General features: G+C 44.5%; 1 protein-coding gene and 1 long non-coding RNA gene across 4 annotated transcripts in view; one reads left to right on the forward strand and one right to left on the reverse strand.

Annotated features, from left to right (window-relative positions):
* Nucleotides 1–17,509, forward strand: part of RSRC1 (arginine and serine rich coiled-coil 1) — a 171,037-nt gene extending 153,528 nt beyond the window's left edge. For all 3 annotated transcript variants that reach the window (XM_042793813.1, XM_042793800.1, XM_033000092.2), the window contains 3 exons: nucleotides 15,273–15,379; nucleotides 16,290–16,436; nucleotides 17,243–17,509. In XM_042793813.1, the coding sequence (XP_042649747.1) occupies nucleotides 15,273–15,379; nucleotides 16,290–16,436; nucleotides 17,243–17,335 (347 nt within the window). In that variant the 3' untranslated portion in view covers nucleotides 17,336–17,509. The remainder of the gene's footprint in view (nucleotides 1–15,272; nucleotides 15,380–16,289; nucleotides 16,437–17,242) is intronic.
* Nucleotides 17,510–17,615: 106 nt separating this feature from the next.
* LOC116963401 lies at nucleotides 17,616–20,554 on the reverse strand. The gene is made up of 3 exons (XR_004408157.2): nucleotides 20,234–20,554; nucleotides 19,506–19,773; nucleotides 17,616–18,544 (listed from the first exon to the last, which is right to left on the reverse strand). It is a non-coding gene; the product is annotated as an uncharacterized LOC116963401 (long non-coding RNA).
* Nucleotides 20,555–21,308: the final 754 nt, after the last annotated feature.

The raw sequence follows: 21,308 nt of genomic DNA on the forward strand, positions 1-21,308 counted from the left end.
TGTATTAAAATACAAAACAGCATTTGTTGCTTTTCCTACGCTTTTTATGAAGGGGAAAAAAAATAAATTTTCTCCTGGAACGAAGCACAGTAATACACGGGATCCTTTAAGGGGAAACACAACCTCAACAAGATGTGAATAAGTATTAAAATAATTGTGAAGCTGGTATTTGAGCCATTTTATTTTAGAAAAAGCAGCAGGTGTAATTAAAGTTTTACATTTACATCTGTAAAGATACCCAAGTGGGTAAAGCGCTAAGCAAGTTCTCCCTCCACAAGTAGATAGCGCTGGCCCAGAGCTACGACCTCAACTAACAAATAAAAAGTTATTTTCCCTTCCTGGGTGCGTGCCGCAAGTCAGTGCCTTTCATCAGCATCACGTTAAAAAATATTTGATTTCATATCCTTCCCGAGACTTATTTTTAGATGAAAAAATGGCACCTCAGTTCTGTTTCATTACTGCCTTTGAAAAGGTGTTTGAGGTGGGGCACACTCATACAAGCCAACTGCAGAACATGATCAAATATTCTAACTACTTCTGTTCTAAAAGTGAAAATACAGATAAACTTATGGCTTCCTCACAGGGCAATTTATGACTTTTTTTTTTTAAATTAAAAGTCTTGAAATTGTCTTCAAAATTTAAGGCAGATGGAAAACCGAAATGGCTTCAGTACTTCATTAATGTTGTGTATTTTACTGTTGTTTTTATGGCATTTATTTGTGCTAAAGGATAGGTCTGAGACAAGCATCAGTTAAGGTAATGGGATTGTAAAGCAATCACGTAATTAGTTATCTGACTCCAATCATTTTAAAAAAATATTTATAGCCAAGTATTGAAAAGCTGCTTCTAAAAGGGAAAATGAACAGCGGCGTATGAAAGGAGCGGGCAGCAAAAGGGATGGGAGTTCTCATGTTGGAGAGTAAAAAGGATCTGATTTTCAGTCCTCTCATGAGCCCCTTGAATAATCCCAGGCAGCAAAGATGGAGCATGAGGAGAGCGGTCAGAGATCTAGAAAATACGGGTTGTGGACAGCAGTTGATGGGACAGGGTTAATTTTGTGCAACGGAAATGGAGGGGAGAGATTCCTTGTTGGATCGTAGGGGGAGAGCTGCTCTGAAAGAGCAGGCACACACGCATGGCCAGCGTAATCATCATCTCCTCCTCTACCCTGGGCATTCGTTTTGTCTACTAAAAATAGGAAATAATAATTAAAAAAAAAAAAAAAAAAAGACAATTTATCCTGGTTAAGAGAAAGCTATAAGTATAGTTTTACTCCTTCTTTTTTGATATTCCAACTTTATTTAAAAACAAACAAGCAACCCCCCCCCAGTACCCTCAAAACCAGAAGAAAGCTCAAGGGTGGGGGGGACTGTGAGACGTTGGTTTCCAGTTGTGACAATGACAATATACAGAAATGTGCAATCTGGAGATATGTTTGTGCAATTGCAATACGCCTGTATTTTGTCCGATTTAGCAAATTATTCGAAAGTATTCAATTTTCAATTATTCCTTTTGAAACAATCTATTTTTAGGAGCTGACACCTTCGGTTTGCTGTTCTGTATTGCAGAATTTCCCGGTTTAGGTACCAAGAAAAGAGCATCCTTCTGGGAGTTTCTATATATTTACTTATTTCCTCCATATAAAACCCAGAGTTCTGCAGGATTATAAGGCGTATTTATCTATTCATTAACTATTTCACTTAAATTCTGAGGTTTGCTCTTTAAATTTCCATTAATTTGCCCTGTTTGGTCTATTGAGGTTTTCATTTGTCAAAATTGTTAGCTCTTGGGTATTAGTTACGCAAATATTGATGTGTAGCTTTGGCCTGTTAGCTATCAATTGAAATCAGAAAATCAATAGACTTAATAGCTCCTCATTACAGCGTTGATGCATTTGCAAGGCTGACTCGCGTATTGTCAGGGAGCAATCAATTCAGTCAAAAACTATTACACCATCACCGCCAGAAACAGGTTCGTAATGTTTCGGTGTGTTTATAGTTGACCTGAGCTTCCACGGCGGCTCTAGACATAAAAGAACATTTTTGGGGGGGTCTCTTGTCATGAATTTATTAAGTCAAAGGCGTGAGGGACAGCTCTTGGTGGCGGTGGCAGAGACTCAGCAAATTGGTGACGTGCTGTCCCGTGGCAAGCCCTGGTGTGGTTTCCACTGGTTTATATCAACAGGTTTTTTAAGTAAAGCCTCTGCTTTCTGGCTTCCAGCAGTATGGGGAGTTTCCTAAAGCTGTTAGCTGTACGTGGAGCTCCCGCTACTTTAGAGGCAAATGCAGAAATAAAGAAATCAATTTACGTCACAGCTCCCAGCTGGGGGGGAAGCACCGACCTCACCGCATGAACCGAAGCGGACGAAAGCAGAGCCTGTTCTTGGCTTTCCTGAAATATTCCGTCATTCTCTTTTCATTCTCCAAGTGCCTGGTTGTACTTTCTTGGGTTTACACTTAAACAGGGAGTTGTGAAGCAATGAAGGTGTGCCTCTGCGATTGCAGGCTTACATGCGTGTAAGAGGATACATGGATTTCCTTTCTTTTTCTCAAGAAAAGCAGACAGTATTTACATTTTTAGTTTAAAACGCTTTGTCAAGTAATTAAGCATAGTTGAAGAATTTTGAGGTGGCTACAAAATCTAAATACACCTAGAAAATAATACCTAAAAATAGCTATAGTGCTGACAGTGGTTTACATAAACAGATTTTGTCAGTGGAGACTCTGCTTTTTGGCTTCTGGCAGTAATGAGAATTCCTGAGAGCCGTTAGCCGTATTGCTTGCCTCTGTGATGCAAACTGAGAACCTGAAAACTGGAGCGGTGCTCCCGCTGCATTAGAAGCAAATAAAGAAGTAAAGAAATCAATTTACCAGCTGGAAAATTATTAAATAGTATAGATACTTCCATGGGTTGTAAGCTGTGAAAATTTAAAGCAAAGCTGTTGCCAAGTAGAAGGTAGGCAGCCTTTGAAATGCTGAGTGGATTTTTGGGGAGATGGTTTCTTTTGCATTCAACACAGCTGTATAAATGGGCAAAAGTTGTAATGCCTTATTTTAAGTTTAGTAGGCTTTTTCCCTCCTCCAAAGCTGTAGCCGTGGTGTAGCTGCTGCTGCCCCACCTTACCGGAGATACAGGGCTTGGTCTGTCCCTGCCACGATATTCTGGGGATCAGCACATGACCAGCGAACTCTGAGGTTTTGAAAACAGTTGCCTTGTGAGCCAGAAATGAGGGATTACGGTCTCCAAGTCGGTATTTTAAGGCCCCTGAAAAAGAAAAGGACAATCTGCAGGTGAGGGCTTTAGGACGCGTGAGGCTCGCCCTGCCCCACCAGCCGGGCACGGCGAGCCTCCAACCTGCTCGCTACTCCATTAAAAAAAAAAAAAAAAAAAATATTCTTTTAACTTAAATACGTGCATAGTATATAATCTCTCATGTGCTTATTGCACTCTACCGACGGACTAATCCCTAGGGCACGAAGAGCGGCTTTCGGTCTCCTTCTGTGTCGATCCAGCGGGGTGGAAACGGATCCCGGCGGCTCCTGCTCCGGCCCGGTGCCGGCTCCCGACGCTTGCGGGGCTTTCGGAGCAAGCCCACCGGAAAATGATCTTCTGTATGTTAAAGGGATGCTGCTTAAAAGTTGTGCCTCGTTTAAGGCCGTTTCGCTACTTTAGCCGTTTTGTTATACGGAACGCGCTTCATAATTGAACATTGTGAAAATAGAGAGTTAAAAAAGCAGGAAGGGTCAAATGTATCAGTAAAGATACCATAGCTGTAGTCTCATTTTATGCTAAAATATATACTGAGAGGAGTAATTGAGTACATTGCTCAATGTAAATGAGAAGTGGCTCTATGGACTTTAAATGAATTAATTACTTGCAGTCAGAAGAGCCTTATCTTTTTGATTTAGACTACAATCCCACAGAAACATATGCATTTCCTCTAAGTTCATGTGTAAGTCATCGCACGGAATTTAAAAGAAATGCATATCTTCAAAGCATCAAGCATCTAAATACCTGCTGGTGATTAAGTCTGCGCTGCTATTTTCCAAAGTAATTGCAAGAAAGCTGTGTCGCTTATTTTATTTACGTATTTCTCTTCATTGGAAAAAGATAGGTTATTAAAGTCAAAGAAAAAATCCAGACACTCGGTAAACATGTAGGATGAGTGAAATACAGACTAAATTAATGATATTTAAGATGACATACATAATTATATCAGAGAGGTCAGGGTAGGTGGCAGCTTTCCCAAGTATATAGAGTGTCAGAAAAATCCCCACAGTATATATATTAATTGAGTTATGTTTTCTTTCCTTCACATTGAAGCATTAAGGTATTACCCCACTCCTGGGCCTGTGTTCCTATAATTTAACATGGCAAAATTCCCAGATTTACATTTTGACAGTAAAACCACATCACGCGCAGGCTCCTTCCAGCAATGAAATACCACTTTGTATTTGTCTCCAAATCATCGGTTTCTTTCTCGATTTAAACAAAAATATGTTTACTATGCGGGGAAAAGAAATTTTACGCGGGTGAGGATGAGCCGAACGCTGGTTTTGCAACGTGAGAGATGCGCGAAGAGTGAGAGAAGCCAAGAGGTGCGAGCGAAACGAAGAGAACTGTACAGCCAGGGGCAAATGAACCGCGACGAGAGCGCACGGCGTGTCCCGAGGAGCCGGGGCGGTGGTGCAGCCGTGGGCAGCCTCGTGCGTGGGGAGCCTCGTCCGTGGGTCTAACCCCCAGTCCCCGCCGGAGCTGCGGGAGGCGAGCGGGGCCGGGGCTTCCCCAGGCGGGGGCTGGGCAGGGACCGGCCGCCCAGGAAAGCCCCTGCCGAGAGAACCGCCCGCCCTTTGGAGACGTACGCTGCTTGAAAACCAAACAAAAAAATGGAACGGTACAGGCAGCCACTTAGGTTTTAGGTTTTCTTGGACTGAGTCTGGCTTAAAGTGCTCGTGCCAACAGCAACAGCGAGCCGGAGGGACGCTTTACCCCGTCTCGACCAGTACCAAGGCCTTTTTCCATCAGGAAGGAGGCCTCGGGGGCTCCGTGCACTGGGACGTGGGGAAAATTACTTTGCTACAAATATTCCTCCGAGAAGGAATTTATTATAATTGTTTTCTCCGGTAACAGTTGTAAGAAAGGGGGTTTTTTCTCCTTTTTTTTTCAAGTCTTTGCCTCCAGCCCATCCCAGTTAGCCAGCATCCCTCCCCATGCTTCTCCAGTTACACTTAAATATAGCTTAGGGCTAATGAATGGTGCCCGTGGGGTACGTCAATACCTAGGCTGGCTGGTGGTGGGGGGGGTTCTGCTGACTCGGTAACGTGGTCTGCTGCGACGAAAGGAAGGACACAAAGGAAAGAAAAAAATTGTTTGTGTCCCGGGAAGGCTCCGTCCTTGAAGTGGGTGAATGGGCTCAGCTAAATTAGAGGTTTGAAGCAGAGAAATATTCCTAAAGAATATAAAAAAGAAAGACTAACCGAATGCGAAGTCCCTTCTTACTCCTCCTGTATTTTGGCATCTCGTTTAGCGATGTACTCGTTAGCGGAGAGGTTTGAGCCCGTGCCTTGTCTCCGCGGCCCTGTTCCGAGCTGGGTCTGGAAGAAACACATCTCTGTGTGTGTGTGCAAATGTGTATCTACATTTCTGCACGCACACAGCAAACCCACACCTCTGCATGAAAACAAATCAAACGCTTGGAAATTAAGAAAAAAAAAAAAAAAAAAAAACAGAATCAAGAATTGTGACTTTTAAATGCACAGTTGCAAATTCTCCACAGGGTCTGCCTTGGTCAGCGTTGTTTCATTTTGGACAGTCTTTAGTTAATAGGAGCTATGAATTATGTTGTGTTCTCATTACTCACTGTGCAGATCTGTACTTTATTTGACTGTAGCTATTCAAACCTCATCTTAAAAGCAGCATTATGAATTTCTTCACGGGCTGTTCTGGGGGCTCATCGCTACAGGATCTGAACGCGTCACGAACATTAATGCTTTTATTTTCACAACAGCCCGCTGAGGTGAGCGAGTATTATTAATTCTGGGGTTTTAAGAAGAGAGCAGAGACAGAAGTATAACAAGGTTTCAACTCTGGAGAAGTCGTTGTCTTCAGCATGCTTAAGTTTGTATTTTGTGTACCCAAACCCAGCTCCTGTTGACCCCGCGTGCCCTACGTGGGCTGGTCGGTACGTCGGCCCGGTCAGAGCCCTGTATTTCCCACAGAAAATGGGCAGGGTGGTCCGTGGCCGTGCTGCGATCCCTCCCGTGAGGTGGAGGAGCAGCCTGGTGTCGGATGCAGTTCTTCCAATAAAAATCCGGGGGTTACTAGCTTGTAGATACGTGTTGGGCATAACAAACCATGCGGCGTTGTGTATATTAAGCCTATCATCAGCCTTTTGGTGCTGAAAAATAACAAGTCTTGGTAAAGCAGGAGCAAACGGGGTTCCCAAGTATTATGATTTGACCTAATGAAGGTGGATTTTGACTTTGGAGGGCAAAAGTAGTAACTGAATTTTAGAAGTCAACTTTGCCAATAATTGGCAAGTCAGTGCTGTTTCACTGTGTCTTCATAAACGGCTGGCCCAGCTGCACTGAAACCTTCTGCAAAATATTAAATGTAGGGTAGAAACGAGAACAGAAGACTTTAACCCAAAACATTTCAGTTTCACAAACTTGCAAGCAACAAAAAGCAGGATCTTATAGCAGGATGGGTTATGCAATCTTCACTAAAAGTGTAGTTACCAGGGCAACGTATTATATATATATATATATATATATGTGTGTGTGTATATATATATATATTAAAAAGAAGTCTTAAGCGATGGCATAACAGGGTCATCAATATGGATTTAAAATATTTTTTTCAAGTGGGCTCTTCAAGGCCTCTCAAAAACTGTGGCTAATGTCTTTTTGGTATCTCAAATTATACTTTCTACCAAACTTGGGAGAAAACATAGGAATGTGTTTGGCTGGAAAAATGTTTGGGGCTGGGGAATCATCGCAGGCCAAGGTAATCAGCCTGGGTGGCAGGATTCCTGTTCTGGAAAAAGCCTGCCTTGCTGCCTTCCTTTGGTTTGGGTCAGATTTGCTTTGCGGATTGGTTCTTTTTTTGTTGTTTTTTTTTTCATGAAGCGAGGCTCTGAAAAGAGTTTCAGGATCTCTGGTGTCACAAGCCCCATCGGAGGCAGACTGACGGACTGGGGAGGAGGGAGAGAGTCTAAATTGCAAAAAAACCATTAATTTATTGGGGCCGGCTGCGGGTTACGTGTGTGACGGCCACATCCGAGCTCGCACCCGTGCCTCTGCGCTGCCGCCCTGAAGAGAGACAGCATGGACAGAAAGCTTCGTGTCGGCGGTTTCGCTGGCTCACATGTGTTTTGCTGGCCCTGCTGTTTTGGGCAGCATTTGTGCCAGCACCGAGGCCAGGCGGTGCTTTGCTGGCTGCCTGCATTGTTGAAGCAAGTCGGAGCATCTCGGTGCGGCGCCCGTGTCCGCGCTCACCCCAAAAAAGGGATGAATTAAGGAGCCCGTGAAGCTAGGGGTTAAATTTAACAGAAGTTGTGTCCACAACTGCTTAAACCACAGTCCCTTGTGTGAAATCTTTTATTTTCTGTTTAAAAATGGGGTTTTGTTGATCTCGGTGGCCATGCCAACATTACATGTGTACTTACCACGTGTCAAACGGGTATTTATATGAAGGACCAGAGCGAACCTACGGGATAAGCCTGGGACTTAAAATTGCTTTGTTTCTGCTGGCTAAGGCCTAGATCAAATGGGATTTTAAATACATGTATCAGATTTTACTGGTGCTAGGCAGGTGTTTAGCTGGTGTGAATGGCATTACTTCATGTACCGGCTAAAGGCCTGGCCCAGGAAAGAAGCGGAAAAATAATTAAAACCAAACAAACTGCAGTTTGCTAATCTACATTTCATTTTCCCTTTAGCCACTTAAACTGTATTCAGTGTTTGAGGGCAACCAGAGGTGGTTGTAGCTGCTGTGCATTTCCCCTGTTGTGTTACTGAGAATCAATATATGGACTGGGATAAAAGCATGGAAGTTACTGTTACTGACACCGAGCATCGCAGTGGCACCGCGTGTCACTCTGTGAGACTGTGGAACTGCTAAAATACATATATTCAATACCGCATCCTGCAAAGGCTCGGCGTCTGACACCACACTAGGTAACATGCAATTAAAAAGAAAAATCACCGGGCATGTGCAATGCCTGCCTTCAGCTTTCAGCATCGCTTTGAAGCGTAAACGAAAAATGGTCCGTGCAAAAGCCTGAACACCTGCAAAATTCCAGCCCTGCTGTCGTACACATCGTACACTGTGCCCCATCCACAGCCCACGTTCAGCTACTAACCTTATTGCCGCCGTAGCCGGCGCTACACTCCTTTTTTATTTTCCTGTACCCCCAGAGTGCAGTAACGTGGAAGGACTTTGGTTCTGTTGTTTCTATACAGTTGGATCCCTGCGTGCAGTGGGGTGTGGCTGGATGCAGAAATATATTTATTTATCTGAATGTGTATAATAGATATGTGTATAGGTTTAACATAGACAAATTGTTATATATTATACGTATATGTAATATATACACTCGTTAGTTTGTACATACAATATAGAGGTTATTTGGGATAGAGATATATAAAAGATAGAAGAAGCCAGTAATTGCCTTTAAGATCAGAGCACAAAGCATTACCTTGGATTTTACAAGGCCAGCGAGCAACAAAAGAGCAGTAATTTATGAGCTCAGCGTAAAAGAATAGCATAATTGCATTAAAAATTAATGCTAATGAACACTAAAATGGGGAAGGTGGTTATGATGAAAGTTTGTATTCATCTTCCCTGGTTTGAATGATGGCTAGTGGCTTGATTAATGGCTTAATTTCTATCAATTAGCGGGGAAAAATCTCCTACGAGACAAGGGTAAATTGAGCATTGAATTACATATCTTGCTTTTGTGTGCTGAGAAAAAAAAAAAGAGCGGCGTATCTCTGCTATTAGCCACAGTGACAAATGCGGTGTGCCCTGCGCCGGCTGCGCGCGGGGGGGACAGCCGGCCAGCTCGCCGGCCCCCGCGGCCCCGGCCCGGCTTTCCTTTGCTCCCTCTAGAAAGGGAAGGGAAATATCCAGCAATTCCAAGCGTAGTAGAGCTGTTTCCCACCGCTTCGTTAGCCGAGGCTGACTTTTTTTTCCGGAATATTTTCAAAAATACCCCAAAAGGCCTCGACACGCGAGTGAATGTAGGGACTAGCACGCCGGTGAGGGTGACCTGCGTGCAGGCCGAATGCATGGCTGGAGCAGAAATCCAAATGTTCTTCAACTGCTTAAATTAAACGTTCGTAAAGTCAGAACTCAGCTGCTAAAGTTTCCCATCCTGTCTTCCGCTGGGTTTTATAGCCAATACTCCCATTCTTTTTAAAGAAAAAGCTACTAGTGTCCAGATTTGTTTTAAAATGCTGGGAAAGCTAGGTTATAATTATAATGTATTAAAATAGCAAATTGCAAGTACGCTGTTATTTTCTCTAGTGCTCTCGCTAGTAAGTACTAGAGAACTTCCGCCGTGCTATTCGAACGCACTTTAATCGCAGCACCAGCGTTCTTTCAGTTCAGTTTGAAGAACGCAAATCGACGCTGAAAACTTTCTCTGGCCACAGTCGCTCCCTTCGGAGGGTGTTTTATTGTTTCTGCCACTCGGGCTGGAAGAAAGCCCTGCCCGTCCTTCGGCACCGTCGCCGGCGAGGCGGCAGCGTGGCCAGGTGTCGAAGCGGTTCGGTTCGGTGCGCGGCTTTTTACCGCTGCGAGGAGGGGGGGAGAGGCCGTTCGGAAACGGACCCCGAACCCCCGCCGGGATGCGGGGTTGGTGATGTCTTGGGGGGGGGGGGGGTCCCCCTTGTCGCCCACTGTTTTCCCCCCCCCCAAGGCCTCAGAGCCAGGGCCGGGCGCTGCGTGTGGCGGTGCCCTGCGAGCCCGCCCGGCTCCTACCCCCTCTCCGACCCCCCGGGGGGTCCCACCACCCCAGGGTGGCACCGGGAGGGAGGAGAAGGGCCTTGGGGTGAGGGCGGTGGTGGGGACGCACTGCCTTAACACAAAAGCTGGCGGCAGCGGTTCGTTTCTTTGGCTGATTTGCTCTTTTTTTTTTTTTTTTTTTTATTTGGGTCGGTGCCGGAGGTCTGGCCTGCACCCTGGGACATGGCTGGCACCCCAGCTCGGGCTCTGCAAATACCCGCCCGCTCCCCCCTGCCAGGGCACAGCCACCCCTCAGCCCCTCCTGTGCAGAGAAAAGGGGGGAGAACCCTAAAAAAACAGAGCTCTAAGTTTTGTGAAGTCTAGAGGTGACAAAAGCGAAGTGAACCCCAGGCGTCCTGCTGGATTTCCCCTCCTCCTCCTCTCAGTGCTCTCATTTTGTTTAATATAAATATTTCACGGCAGTGCACTGTAGAAGGCAACGTGTCTCAAAGTAGTATTTTGACTCTTCTGCAGCAAATTGTCTACATGAAAACTTCATTTTCTTTTTTGAGCATGTCGGCCTGAGTACATGTCAGTTTAATATATGTTTAAGTAAAAATAGGAAGCAATTAAAAAGCACCAGGCATGTGAAAAAAACCACAGTTCCTTTGAAAAAACATACAGTTCTATAATGCAGTCGTTACCGTATCCTTACAGTTGTATAAAATTTATGCAGCATCACCTAAGCTAACCCTAAATAAAATGGGACGAAGGGGAAATTATTTTCCTCTTTAGGTGGTTTGTTTAGTCTGGTATATATTTGTGTTTTCTTCTTTTAATCCTCAACTCGTAAACAAAAGAGCAGAAAGAATAGCAACTTCTTTTTACAAGTATTCCAAAGCATATTACTTAGGGCATTACATTTTAAATGGGTCAGATAAATTAACTAGCTGTATCCCTTTAAATATAATTAGTAAAAAATGAAGAAACCTAAATTCTGAGGAGTATTTTAGGTTTATTATGTCGCTGCGTTGATTCCTAAATTAGACCCGCTTGAAAGAAAACTCTTTAGGTAAAGGCATGGGTTCGTTTTCATGGTCAGGATTACAGATTAGCAATTAATCCAGAAAGCATTACAAATTTACACCTAAAGATCATACAAGAAATATTTAAAGTATGTTCTTATTTAATGGCATATTCACAAGGTATTATTGGTCATTTAATGCTCCTGTTTCAATGCTTGTTAAATTCTTAGCAGGCTTCATCACTAGGTTTGTCTTTAGAAATAAGGAAAGAAAGGGGAATATTTTGCGCAGACCTTGCAGGCAAGTTACTTTTTCTTTTTTCTGATTCTCTGGGGTCTCTAACTATTGGGTGTGTGAAATTTTTGGATGGCATCTAAAGGATTAATACACATTTTATTTCTGAAGTGACACGTTGCTAATACAGAGTAATTCGGTATGAAAATAGGAGCTATAAAAGATGTGTGTGTCTGTATATATATTTACAGATATATATAGGAAGATGTAAGTAGATGTAAATACAGATGGGAAGCATAAACTATTGAGTCATCTCAGACAGCATTTCCAGTTAAATCCTCCATGGCTGGGGTAACTGGGGCAAAAATCCTTAGATTACTATAAAATTACATTAGCTAAACGTCCCCCTGATAGAACCAGTTTTAGGGTAAGGGGCATAAACAGCGACCGGTGGGTTTAAAGCCGGGGGGTTCCCCGGCCACGCCGCTGCGCGGGATCGCCACGGCCGAGCGTCGGCGGGGGGGAGCTGCTGGCAGGGATGGTAATTGTCACTGCTGCTGGAATCGCCTTTTTGTAAAAAAAAAAAAAAAACAGCCTCAACAAGCCCCGATCCAAGATGTAGTGTATTTTTTTCACTCTTAACACGGTAAAAAGACTTGCTGTGCAACGAGTTAGTATTGATTTTTTTTTTTTTTTTGTCTGTAGCCTCTTAGCTTTCTGACTCCATTATTTTTGATTTTACTATGAAATACATATCCTTTCTACTGACATCTGACAAACAGCATATGGAAGTTGTTTTATCTACCAATAATGTGTTTGTCAAAAAAGTCATACGCTAATGGGTTCTGCTTCCTCCAGTCCATTTTCCCCAAGTTAATGTCACTGATGTAATTCTAAACATTTAGTGATTTTTGCCCCCTTAATAATTTGTCATTCCCATAGGTTTGTGTAAGATGCTATAACAGGCAGGGCACTGACCGTAGCTGTTGTGAATTAAGAGTTGAGCAACTTGATTTTAAATCTCGGTTCACCTGCCTTTCTCTGATACCGGCTCCGGACGCACACTGAGCATTCCTTCACTCGCCCTCAGGCCAGATGCGCCCAAGGGCACGATGAACGATGATTCCCCCTCCCTAGCAGGGCGTTAGTGTACTTGCTTTTGTGCTTCCTATGGGGTCCTTTGGAATCTTTTTTTTAAAAACAAAGACTTTCCCAAGGCAACGGAACTTTAAAACATGAGCTCAATCGGAAGCAAGTGTTCTTTTTTTTCCCTTCTAAATTCGAAAGAATCGGGCTTGAAGATGCGCTCGCGCCCTTTGCTGCAGTGCAGCTCTTGTCCTGGCCCTTGCCAAAGCTGAGGCGTTACCGAGGCTCCCCCGGAGCCCCCCCAGGGGTGTGCAAGGCCCCAGCACGTCCCGGGCCGCCTCCCTCCCGGTGATCACCCCTCTCCCTGCAGCCGAGGCCGCCCCACACCTCACCCCCTCCGCAGCTGCAGACCCCCCCCCATGGCTCCCTCCCCCCCAAGGGAGATGGGGGGGGGGGGGGGGTCCCACAACCCTCGTGCTCGGCTCCGGTGAAGTTATTTAAAACGTCGGGTCCCAGTTCCCCGTGCGACGCGGGCGGAGCGCGGTGCGCGGGTACCCGGCTGCGGCACTCGCTGCCTTCGGCTCCCCGCGCGTCTGGGACACGCGTGCCCCTGATTTTACCGTGCCTCATATCCAGAGGGACTGAACAATATCCCCCCCGAAGGATTTTTAAGCAACGAGGCAGCTTCTTTTTGCGGCTTGGAAGTTCCATCTCTTCCTCTCTTTTTTTTTCCTGCCTTACCTGTTCTGTAAACGCTGCTCACAGCAAAAACTCGACGCTACTCCCTGAGACAGCGCCTCGGCCATTCAGGCCGGCCCCACTGTACTATGTGTACAGTAAAGGGGTTTCACAAGGAAATAAGGTGGAGATAAATTGGCAAATTGTAAACAAAAGCATGCAGTTAGCAGAATGAATTCAAGATTTGCTTGTCACAGGCGCCGAAGTAGGTAAGGAAGATCAACTGAGCTGTGAATCTGAAGGAGCAGAAAATGAAACGGAGTAAAGCAAAGACTTTAGTGTCAGGTGGGCTGGAAGGAACAAGCCACACTACCCAGGACTCAGAACAAAACAGTTTTGCGGTAGAACCTCTTGGTGAAGAATTCAGTTGTGAATTTAGCGTGTGCATGTCCATTCCAGGAATATTTCTGAGCTGCCATTAGTTTATTTGCTCATCTGAAGCTCCACTTACTTGTCATTAGTAGAATGACATGAGTTTTTGGTGGCTGGTCACTGCAAAAGGATGTGAGTTACTTTTTTTTTTTTTTTTTTTGGCTTGTGCAAAATAAAAACTATTTTGCAGTGTCATGTGTATTTGGAGATGAATTTGGATTCAGAATTTTCTGTACAGGGAAAGAATTTGGTCCTTCTGAGTTTCTGAATAATTCTGCAAGCTCTTTTGGTCTGCAAGCACTTTTCCTGACTTGAAATAGACGTTGGTTCCTTTAGAACAAGAAATGTAATCTTTTGTACGTACGTATGTATGTACTGTGAACATATTGCTCGTCTGTTTACCTTCGTGGTTTGTGCAGTGTTTAAAGTATTCTTGTGCATTCGTGAAATATTTGATCAAGCTTCGGGTACCTGAAAAAATAGCACTGCGTTACCCTAGGCTGGTTCTCCCTCATCTTGGTGGCAATCTCCTCCTCGCTCGAGGCCACGGTGCTGTGAGCCGTGAGCTCACCTCCGGGCTACCAGCTCCCTCAGCCGCGGGCGCGGGAAGCAGCTGCACTTTCTTTCAAGGCATCTAGAAAAAGAGTTTCTGTTGGTGGTGCGGGCAGACCGCCGGCCTCCGAACGCTGCCCGCTGCAGATACACCCGCTCTGACATCACCCCCCCCCCCCCCCCCCGGTACAAAAACCTTTTCAAACCGGGTTTGAGCGAGGAGGGAGTTTGTTCCGGCTCAGCCGGAACAGTTTCGGGGGCGATGTCCTGTTTTGCTGGGCAGTGGTACAAGCACCAGCCTTCACCTTAGAAGCGAGCCGACTGAATCGCTCGGCTTCGGCGAAAGGAGCCGCGGCCAGGCTGCACAACAGGCCCAGGGCGGGGGGGGAGAGAGGGAAGTGGGACCGTAAAAAATCAGTAGTTTGATTTTTAAAAAGCAATATATCTGGCATTACGAATGCTCGTCGCTTCCTACCAGTCTAAGCCATCCAGGAAATCGTCCGGGTGCCGGGCCCACCTGGCAGAACCCCGGTTACGTGTTTCGTGCAGCTCAGAGCGAGGTCGGCAGGAGCTGCTCTTCTTCACCGTCACGTCCCCGGGAGCTGCATTCGCTTCGTCAAAATAAAATCTCAGCCTGGGATTCAAAATCGCCTTGTGAAATACACGTGCGGTGTAAGGCCTCACCGTGCAATAAAGAAACGATTTTGCTGATTGGGTTAAACAATTAAATTTGATTTTGTCACCTGAGCATTGTATGAGCACACGGTATTTAGTGTGTATGTTAGGAATATTTTCTTACCAGATTCGAAGATTTATTTATTTTTTTGTCAAATTCATCTAACAGTGTAACTCTTAATGCCAAACTAGTCGCGTAGCTTGTCACGAGGAGAACACAGGTGATGGCCCATCTCCCGGGACATCTGCGGCTGAGGCCAAATTCACCTCCATACGAGCAGAAGTAGTTTTACTGCTGCATACAGATGGTACTCCACCGAGTTGTCTGCACTGTCCCCGAATCCGTAACTGCTCCAGGAAATCCTCATGCCATAAATGTAGCAGTTATCCTGCAAGGACATCTCTAGCAAATTCTTAAGTTACCATCTTGAGTGATATCATGCCTTGAACAATAATGGCCAACTCACCAAAGTTATTTTTACTACCGAGAGTTTGTGTTTGTAACACAGAATTTTAGGTTGCATTACAAGTGGGTTTTTTCGGGTACGTACTGTTGTAAAATATACTCAAGGCATTGCTTAGGCACGGCATTTGTCGTAGGCTTACACTAATGTCTACTGACACTACACCTTCTCTTTGTAGACCAAGCCACCCTAGTAGAGCAAGTGAAACGAGTAAAAGAAATTGAAGCTATTGAAAGTGACTCCTTTGTTCCACAGACGTTCAGATCAAGTAAAGAAGTCAAAAAGGTAAGTTTTCAATATCCTTTCTTGGTGCATAATCCTTTCAAAGTCGGGTGGAAGCTGCGCTATTAATACAGATTCCGTTGATGAAAGAGCATCAATGTTGACAATTTTCAATCCCACCAATGACTCTCCCATGTTCTTGGTGTGGTGTTCAAACAAGAACGCATTTAAATGTGTAAGAATGTCAACGAAATCAGCTCTTTTGACAGTATATCCTACCTATGCTAAGCAACTCCGATTTTTAAAAGTTCTCTTAGAATCATATAAAACCATTAAGATTTTTTTTTTTAGAAAAAGGAGAATTAAAATCCTGAAGTAATCAGACATTTACATTGTAATGAAAGGTAGAGATCAGTATTTTTAATGCTGCTTAACTGGAGCCAGACTTTAAGACCATATTTACTGCCTGAAACAAACCAGCATTCTTTTCAGGATCCTTTCCAAAAACCTAACGTGAGACGTCCAGGTTTCAGAATTTTGCCTGGAATTTGGCTGCCAAGTCTTCTAGGGAACTCGGACGCTTTGCTCTTTGAAAGTATGCAAGCAAAGGTTTCGTTCAGTTTTTCCACCTGACAGTGAAGTGGTTTGAGTTATCACTCTCCGTTTCCCTCAGAAGGTGCATTTTCTTGCCTTTTCAGAAGTCCCCGCAGCTTCTTCAGGCCGCGATCCGAATCCCCGAAGCTGTGCTTCTGCACGCTCTCTCCTTGCCTTTGGCAATGCCTTTTTTTTTTCACTCTGGGTGTTTAGTCTGGACCTTAGTCCTTGCCCCGCACATCCCGCCGAGCACGCTGAGAAGTTTTTGCATGAGGATCCTTTCGAGGGCACGTGCTGCAACGGGAAGGAAGCTGAGTGCTCGGTTAAGGAGTTGAGGAGTCTGAGGGTAAACCACTCAGATGTGCGTGTTTCTTTTCAGTCAGTAGAGCCTGCTGAACTACCGTACGAACCTGTAACTGTCGCAGCGGGAAGTGTTGATGCATCTGCTCCTGAAAAAGAACCACCACCTGCCAATATTCCCACTGCCATCAAATATCAAGATGATAATTCTTTAGCACATCCAAACGTAAGTGTGCCGGCGTTTATTTTTAGAACAAGACAGGTTCACGTGACCTTACGACCATTTTGCTGCGCTGCTGATCGAATAATCTGTGGTCTGAAGAGCGCGGGGTAACGGGCCTCTCGTTGGCTCAGAAAGGCTCACTCATCCAACAGAGGATAATTACAAAGGAAGTAGTTCACCAGTGATGTAGCTTTAGAGTTGCAAACAAATTTTATAAGAAAGCCGCATACTAATTTAATTTAATTTAATGCAGGGGAATTTAAGATCCCGTTCGTATAAAAATTCCCGTTCAATAAAATTCCAGGAAAATTTGCTTTTGGTTTCTGTAGTTGGAAACCTGGTGGAAGACTCAGAACTTGCCCCCCCTCGCCAAACTGTAAAACTTTCAATACGTGACAAACTAATTTTAAAGCGTTGCAGCTGAACTTACGCAAATTCCTTTGTGAGCACTTGGAAACAGGAGTTCTTACAGTAGAGTTGTTTTAAGGCTTAGCAAGTTAAAAATGACTTGCACTAAATAAACTAATGTGAGTTCCGTGTAACAAACATAGCCAACAAAGGTCAAGACCCGTACGCTCTGACGAGCTTGCTGTTTCAGGAGGAAACTGAAATTGGACGGTCTTGGCTTTCCAATTACTAAGTCTCTACCTTTACTAATGAATTTACATCACTTTTGTATTTTAACACCCCTGGGCAGCTGGGCTTTTTCTTTGGGCACTGAAATAGTCGACGGGTATTTCAGCAGGTTGTTACAAAGAGGAAGTTAATGAGTCGTGCCTACTTCTCCTCCTCTCCCCCTTGCCCCTCAGCTGTTTATCGAGAAGGCAGAAGCAGAAGAGAAGTGGTTTCAGAGGCTGATTGCTCTTCGGCAGGAAAGGCTGATGGGCAGTCCGGTGGCCTGAGCGAACTGCTGGGACCAGCACACACCAGTTCTCCACGAATGCTAAGAAATCCTACCATTAAATCATTTTATTTTTCTCTTTTGAGGGGATTTTAATACTCAGTGTGAGTTGTACAGAGAATAAATATTTCGTTTGAATAAACAAGAACGTTCTACCCTCTGTTTTTCTCCCGAACTCACTGCTGGCTGACTTGCATTGCTGAGCTGCCCGCCGTAGATGGGAAGGCCGTGAGAGCAGTGTCGTTTCCTTGGGTTTGTACTGAATTCCTCTGGGGTGCAAAGAGTCCGACAGCCCAAGGAGGCGTAATTTAAAGCAGTTTAAAGATAAATGAAAAAAAAAAACAAGGCTGTCAGAGAAAGTTCAGAGTTCTCAGCACTCGGACAGGGGAGGAGTGCAGGCGGTACCAGCCCGGGCCATCCCGTGTGCCGCAGCTGGGGCAGCGATGCCGCGGGTGTCTCCTTCCTTCCCTCCCGCGTCGCGGGAGCAGCCTCTGGATCCCGGGCGGCTCCTCAGTCGCTGCCTCCCCCCGCCTGCTCCTGCCTTCGCCTGCTTCCTCGCTCCCCGTGGCCTTCGGGGGAAAGAAGGGTTTTACGTGTCCTTGGCCGTCTACCCACCACTGTTGGCATCCAGGAGTAGATGTAAGGAAAAGGTTGCGCCGTCCTTTTAAACAAAATTGCAGAGTTTTCAGCAGGTTTCAAGAAATGTTATTTTCTGAGCAATTTTGAGCACGTTAAGACGTTCGATAATCTGGAAGCGACAGCTTTCTGTGAGTTCTGAGTGGGAAATAATAGAAATATTTTTGTGCGTAGTGGTACAGACGCTTGTTGAACAAAGCTAATGGCGTCCCTGTTTCTGCACAGAGCAACTCTTCCATCTGTGATGCTTCCATTTGTCTAGGTATGACTTTAAAATAACGAAAGATTAGCCCTATTTGAACATATCCAGTTTAGCCCAAGTATGCTTACAGAAAAAATCTGTCCATCATCCTAAATGCCAGAGATCGACCCAAAAAAAAAATACAAAAGTATTTCTTCTGAGGTATCTAGCAAAGCTGTGAGAAAACTACTACGTCAGTAAAGGACTAAACTGAGCCCCCACCTCTGGACATACCTCACTGGAAATTACCTGCATCACCTTTCCCATGTGAATGAAAAAATTCATAATTCATAAGGGCGGTTTTTTTCGTGTTATTTTTCCTTGTTCTCAGATCTGTGGTGAAAAAAAAAAAAAAAAAAAAGGAAAATGATTCTTCTGGAAATGTACTTTGGTTGTCTTTTTTTTTAGATCACTGATGTAAAGGGAAAATGTATGAAATTTGCATTCTAACACGTTTTTACTTTTTCTTTATGAACAGTGTTAGTTTTACTTGGTCCTGCATTAAAATGGCTATTGGTGTGTCAAGACTACCTTGTCCGCAGCAAAAAGTGGAAAAAAAAAGTCATCATTTCCCTTGTTTCATTTCAGCATTTTCAAATGGTAAATATTTGTCATTGTTTTGTTTTCTAATCTTCTTCTTTCATGGTAAATAAAAACTATTTGATTTTCATGTGAGGTACAGGTGTAAATTCCTTTTTTCACACGTTACGTTGGATATCTTTGGTATTTTTATTGGATGCAAAATGATTCCTTCTATGTCATTCGCAACCCCATAGGATATTAAGATATTCTACAAACTGGTCCGTTATAAGTAAATAAGACTTAGTGGTAAGTATAGGGTGTACCTCCTATTGCTTATCAATCAATCAATAACTAAATTCGTCCAGCAAGTCCATGCTGGAGGAGAACTGTGAGCACGACCTGGAAAGAAAATGGAATTAGCGTTTAGATAATCTGAATTGAATAGAAATATGTACTGAAACGTGCCAAAGGTAGTTTGAAACACAGAGCAAATCAGTATAAAGTTGATTTTTATCGTTCCAGTTGCAGGTCAGTGATCAGAATAACCAACAAATAATTACCCGGAACCCTGTGGTTTTCATGAAATACCTGACTTGTTTATTGCCCAGGGTCTGGATGGAGAGAGTTTGTTTCAGGTTTTTTTTTTCCCTGGTGTAGGCCCTAAATCCTGTCACCCCGTCTCGGTTCTTTCTCTGACCGCTCATTGTGCGCACTTGAAGTTTATGAAGTTGGTGCTGGGAGAGGAAGGAGTTGTCAGGAAGGGGATTTTCACCTGGACACCGTCGGTTGCGAGTTAGCAAACGTATTAATCCTCGTTGTTAGCAACCGGCAAGCTCCTGCGACGCGTGGTCCGGCGCTGGGCACGGCTCAGCCGAACGTTCCAAACACTGAGCGCGGAGAGGCGGGTGGCCTTGGGCAAGGGGGGCTGGCAGGGGGGCTCAGCGCTGGCTCGGGGCTCTGCCTTGCCAGGAACCTGCCGTCGCTGACTCCACCGCTCAAACCTTCAGCAAAAACAGACGCTGCTCCGCGGCGGTTTGCTCCTGTAAAATACAGGTGGCGTGAGGCCCGTCGTAGGGCTGTGAGGGTGTTTAGACTGCAGCACTCTCGATTCAAGTTGTGTAAACCATTTTGCTTTTACTTGAGCAGCATCCTGTGATAAATTATTCATTTTCCTGTCAAAGGTAGGCAGATATCTGAGTATCAGAAATGAAATATGGAAGAAGGCAGCAGCAGCAGAAATAAACTCCACTCTGTAACCAGCTGTGCAGGACTAAGGAGAATTTTGAGAAACCTACAGCTTAAAATTACTTCACAAGACGGACCCATTACGGATGGATTGTACCCGAATAGACGCGCGCTCCGCCATGCCATGTGTGGGGCCTTTGTGCTTAAGGAAACGATCGCGTGTGTTGCCTAATCAGCCAGACACAAATTTAATTAACCGTGTCGTAACATGGACACGAAACCCACATCAACGCGTACAAATTAATCACCGCTAACCTGGGAAAAAGGCACTGCTGACTCTCAGCCCACGCTTCTGATCCAAAAGAGAGTGACACCTTTCGACAATAATCCTATTTTCTTAGTTTCTTTCCTTCTGAGGTCTTCTGATGTTCTCCCGTTTAGCATTTAGGGCTCTTCCCTACGGAAAGTTTCGTCGTCGTTGTATTTTCCACTTTGCTCCGTGCCCCTGGTGAGAGGGAACGGATTCCTGATTAGGAAGGGGAAAGCAGCAGCTGTTTGTTGGTCACCCAACTAAAACATCGGACTTTTAGCTGCGTTTTGCAGTCTGTAGGACAGCAGTGACGTGGTTTTGTCATTCGGGACTCGTGACGGGGTGTCTCTGATACAATCGGCTCTAACACGAGGTTCCTCCTAATGCCAAACCACCTTAAATCTGACTCAGACAAATGGTGTGTAGGAGTGAAAAGATAATGCTGTAACTTGAGCCACTCAGAGTTCTGGTAGTCAGCAAAGACCTCTACCCCTAGAAATTACATTAGCAAACTCATTTCACTTAGCCTGCTGAGCAGCCGCCGTCAATTAAATCAAACCGGGCTGCTTTTGATTTGATAACTTTTAAGTAAAATGTTCACTAGCTCTTTCTGATTTCTTGAGTCATCCAGCATCTCCGCAACTATTTTATGGGATGAGAATTGCTTGAAGAGGAGCTGTGTTTAGTTTTTAAATTATGATTATTGTTACAACATTTTAGAAAGGTTTTTGCTACTAAAAGAATGATATCTAAGAAAACGCTGCCAGCCAGGAGATCAAATTTTGCTACTTGTGCTTCAGTCACTCTGATATGAGCAGGACTGGATGATCCTGAAGGCCATTTTTCCATCAGTAACCCAAAACCAACCTTCTCGATGATTAGAGTTTTCCATTTGTCAAGTTACAAGAAACAAGTTATTTTTAGTGGAGATCCTTGAACTCTAGAAACCTGTTTCAGGAGAGATCAGCTTGAACCCCTGACTTAATCCACATATGACATGGGGCTGTGGCAACTCTCCAGCTTGCAGCAGCAATAAAAAGCAGTGCTAGAAGTATTATTACTCCAGAACTTAAAATATTC

Source organism: Tyto alba, unplaced genomic scaffold, assembly GCF_018691265.1.
Source record: "Tyto alba isolate M040663 unplaced genomic scaffold, T.alba_DEE_v4.0 Super-Scaffold_10, whole genome shotgun sequence".
NCBI classification, from domain to species: Eukaryota; Metazoa; Chordata; class Aves; order Strigiformes; family Tytonidae; genus Tyto; species Tyto alba.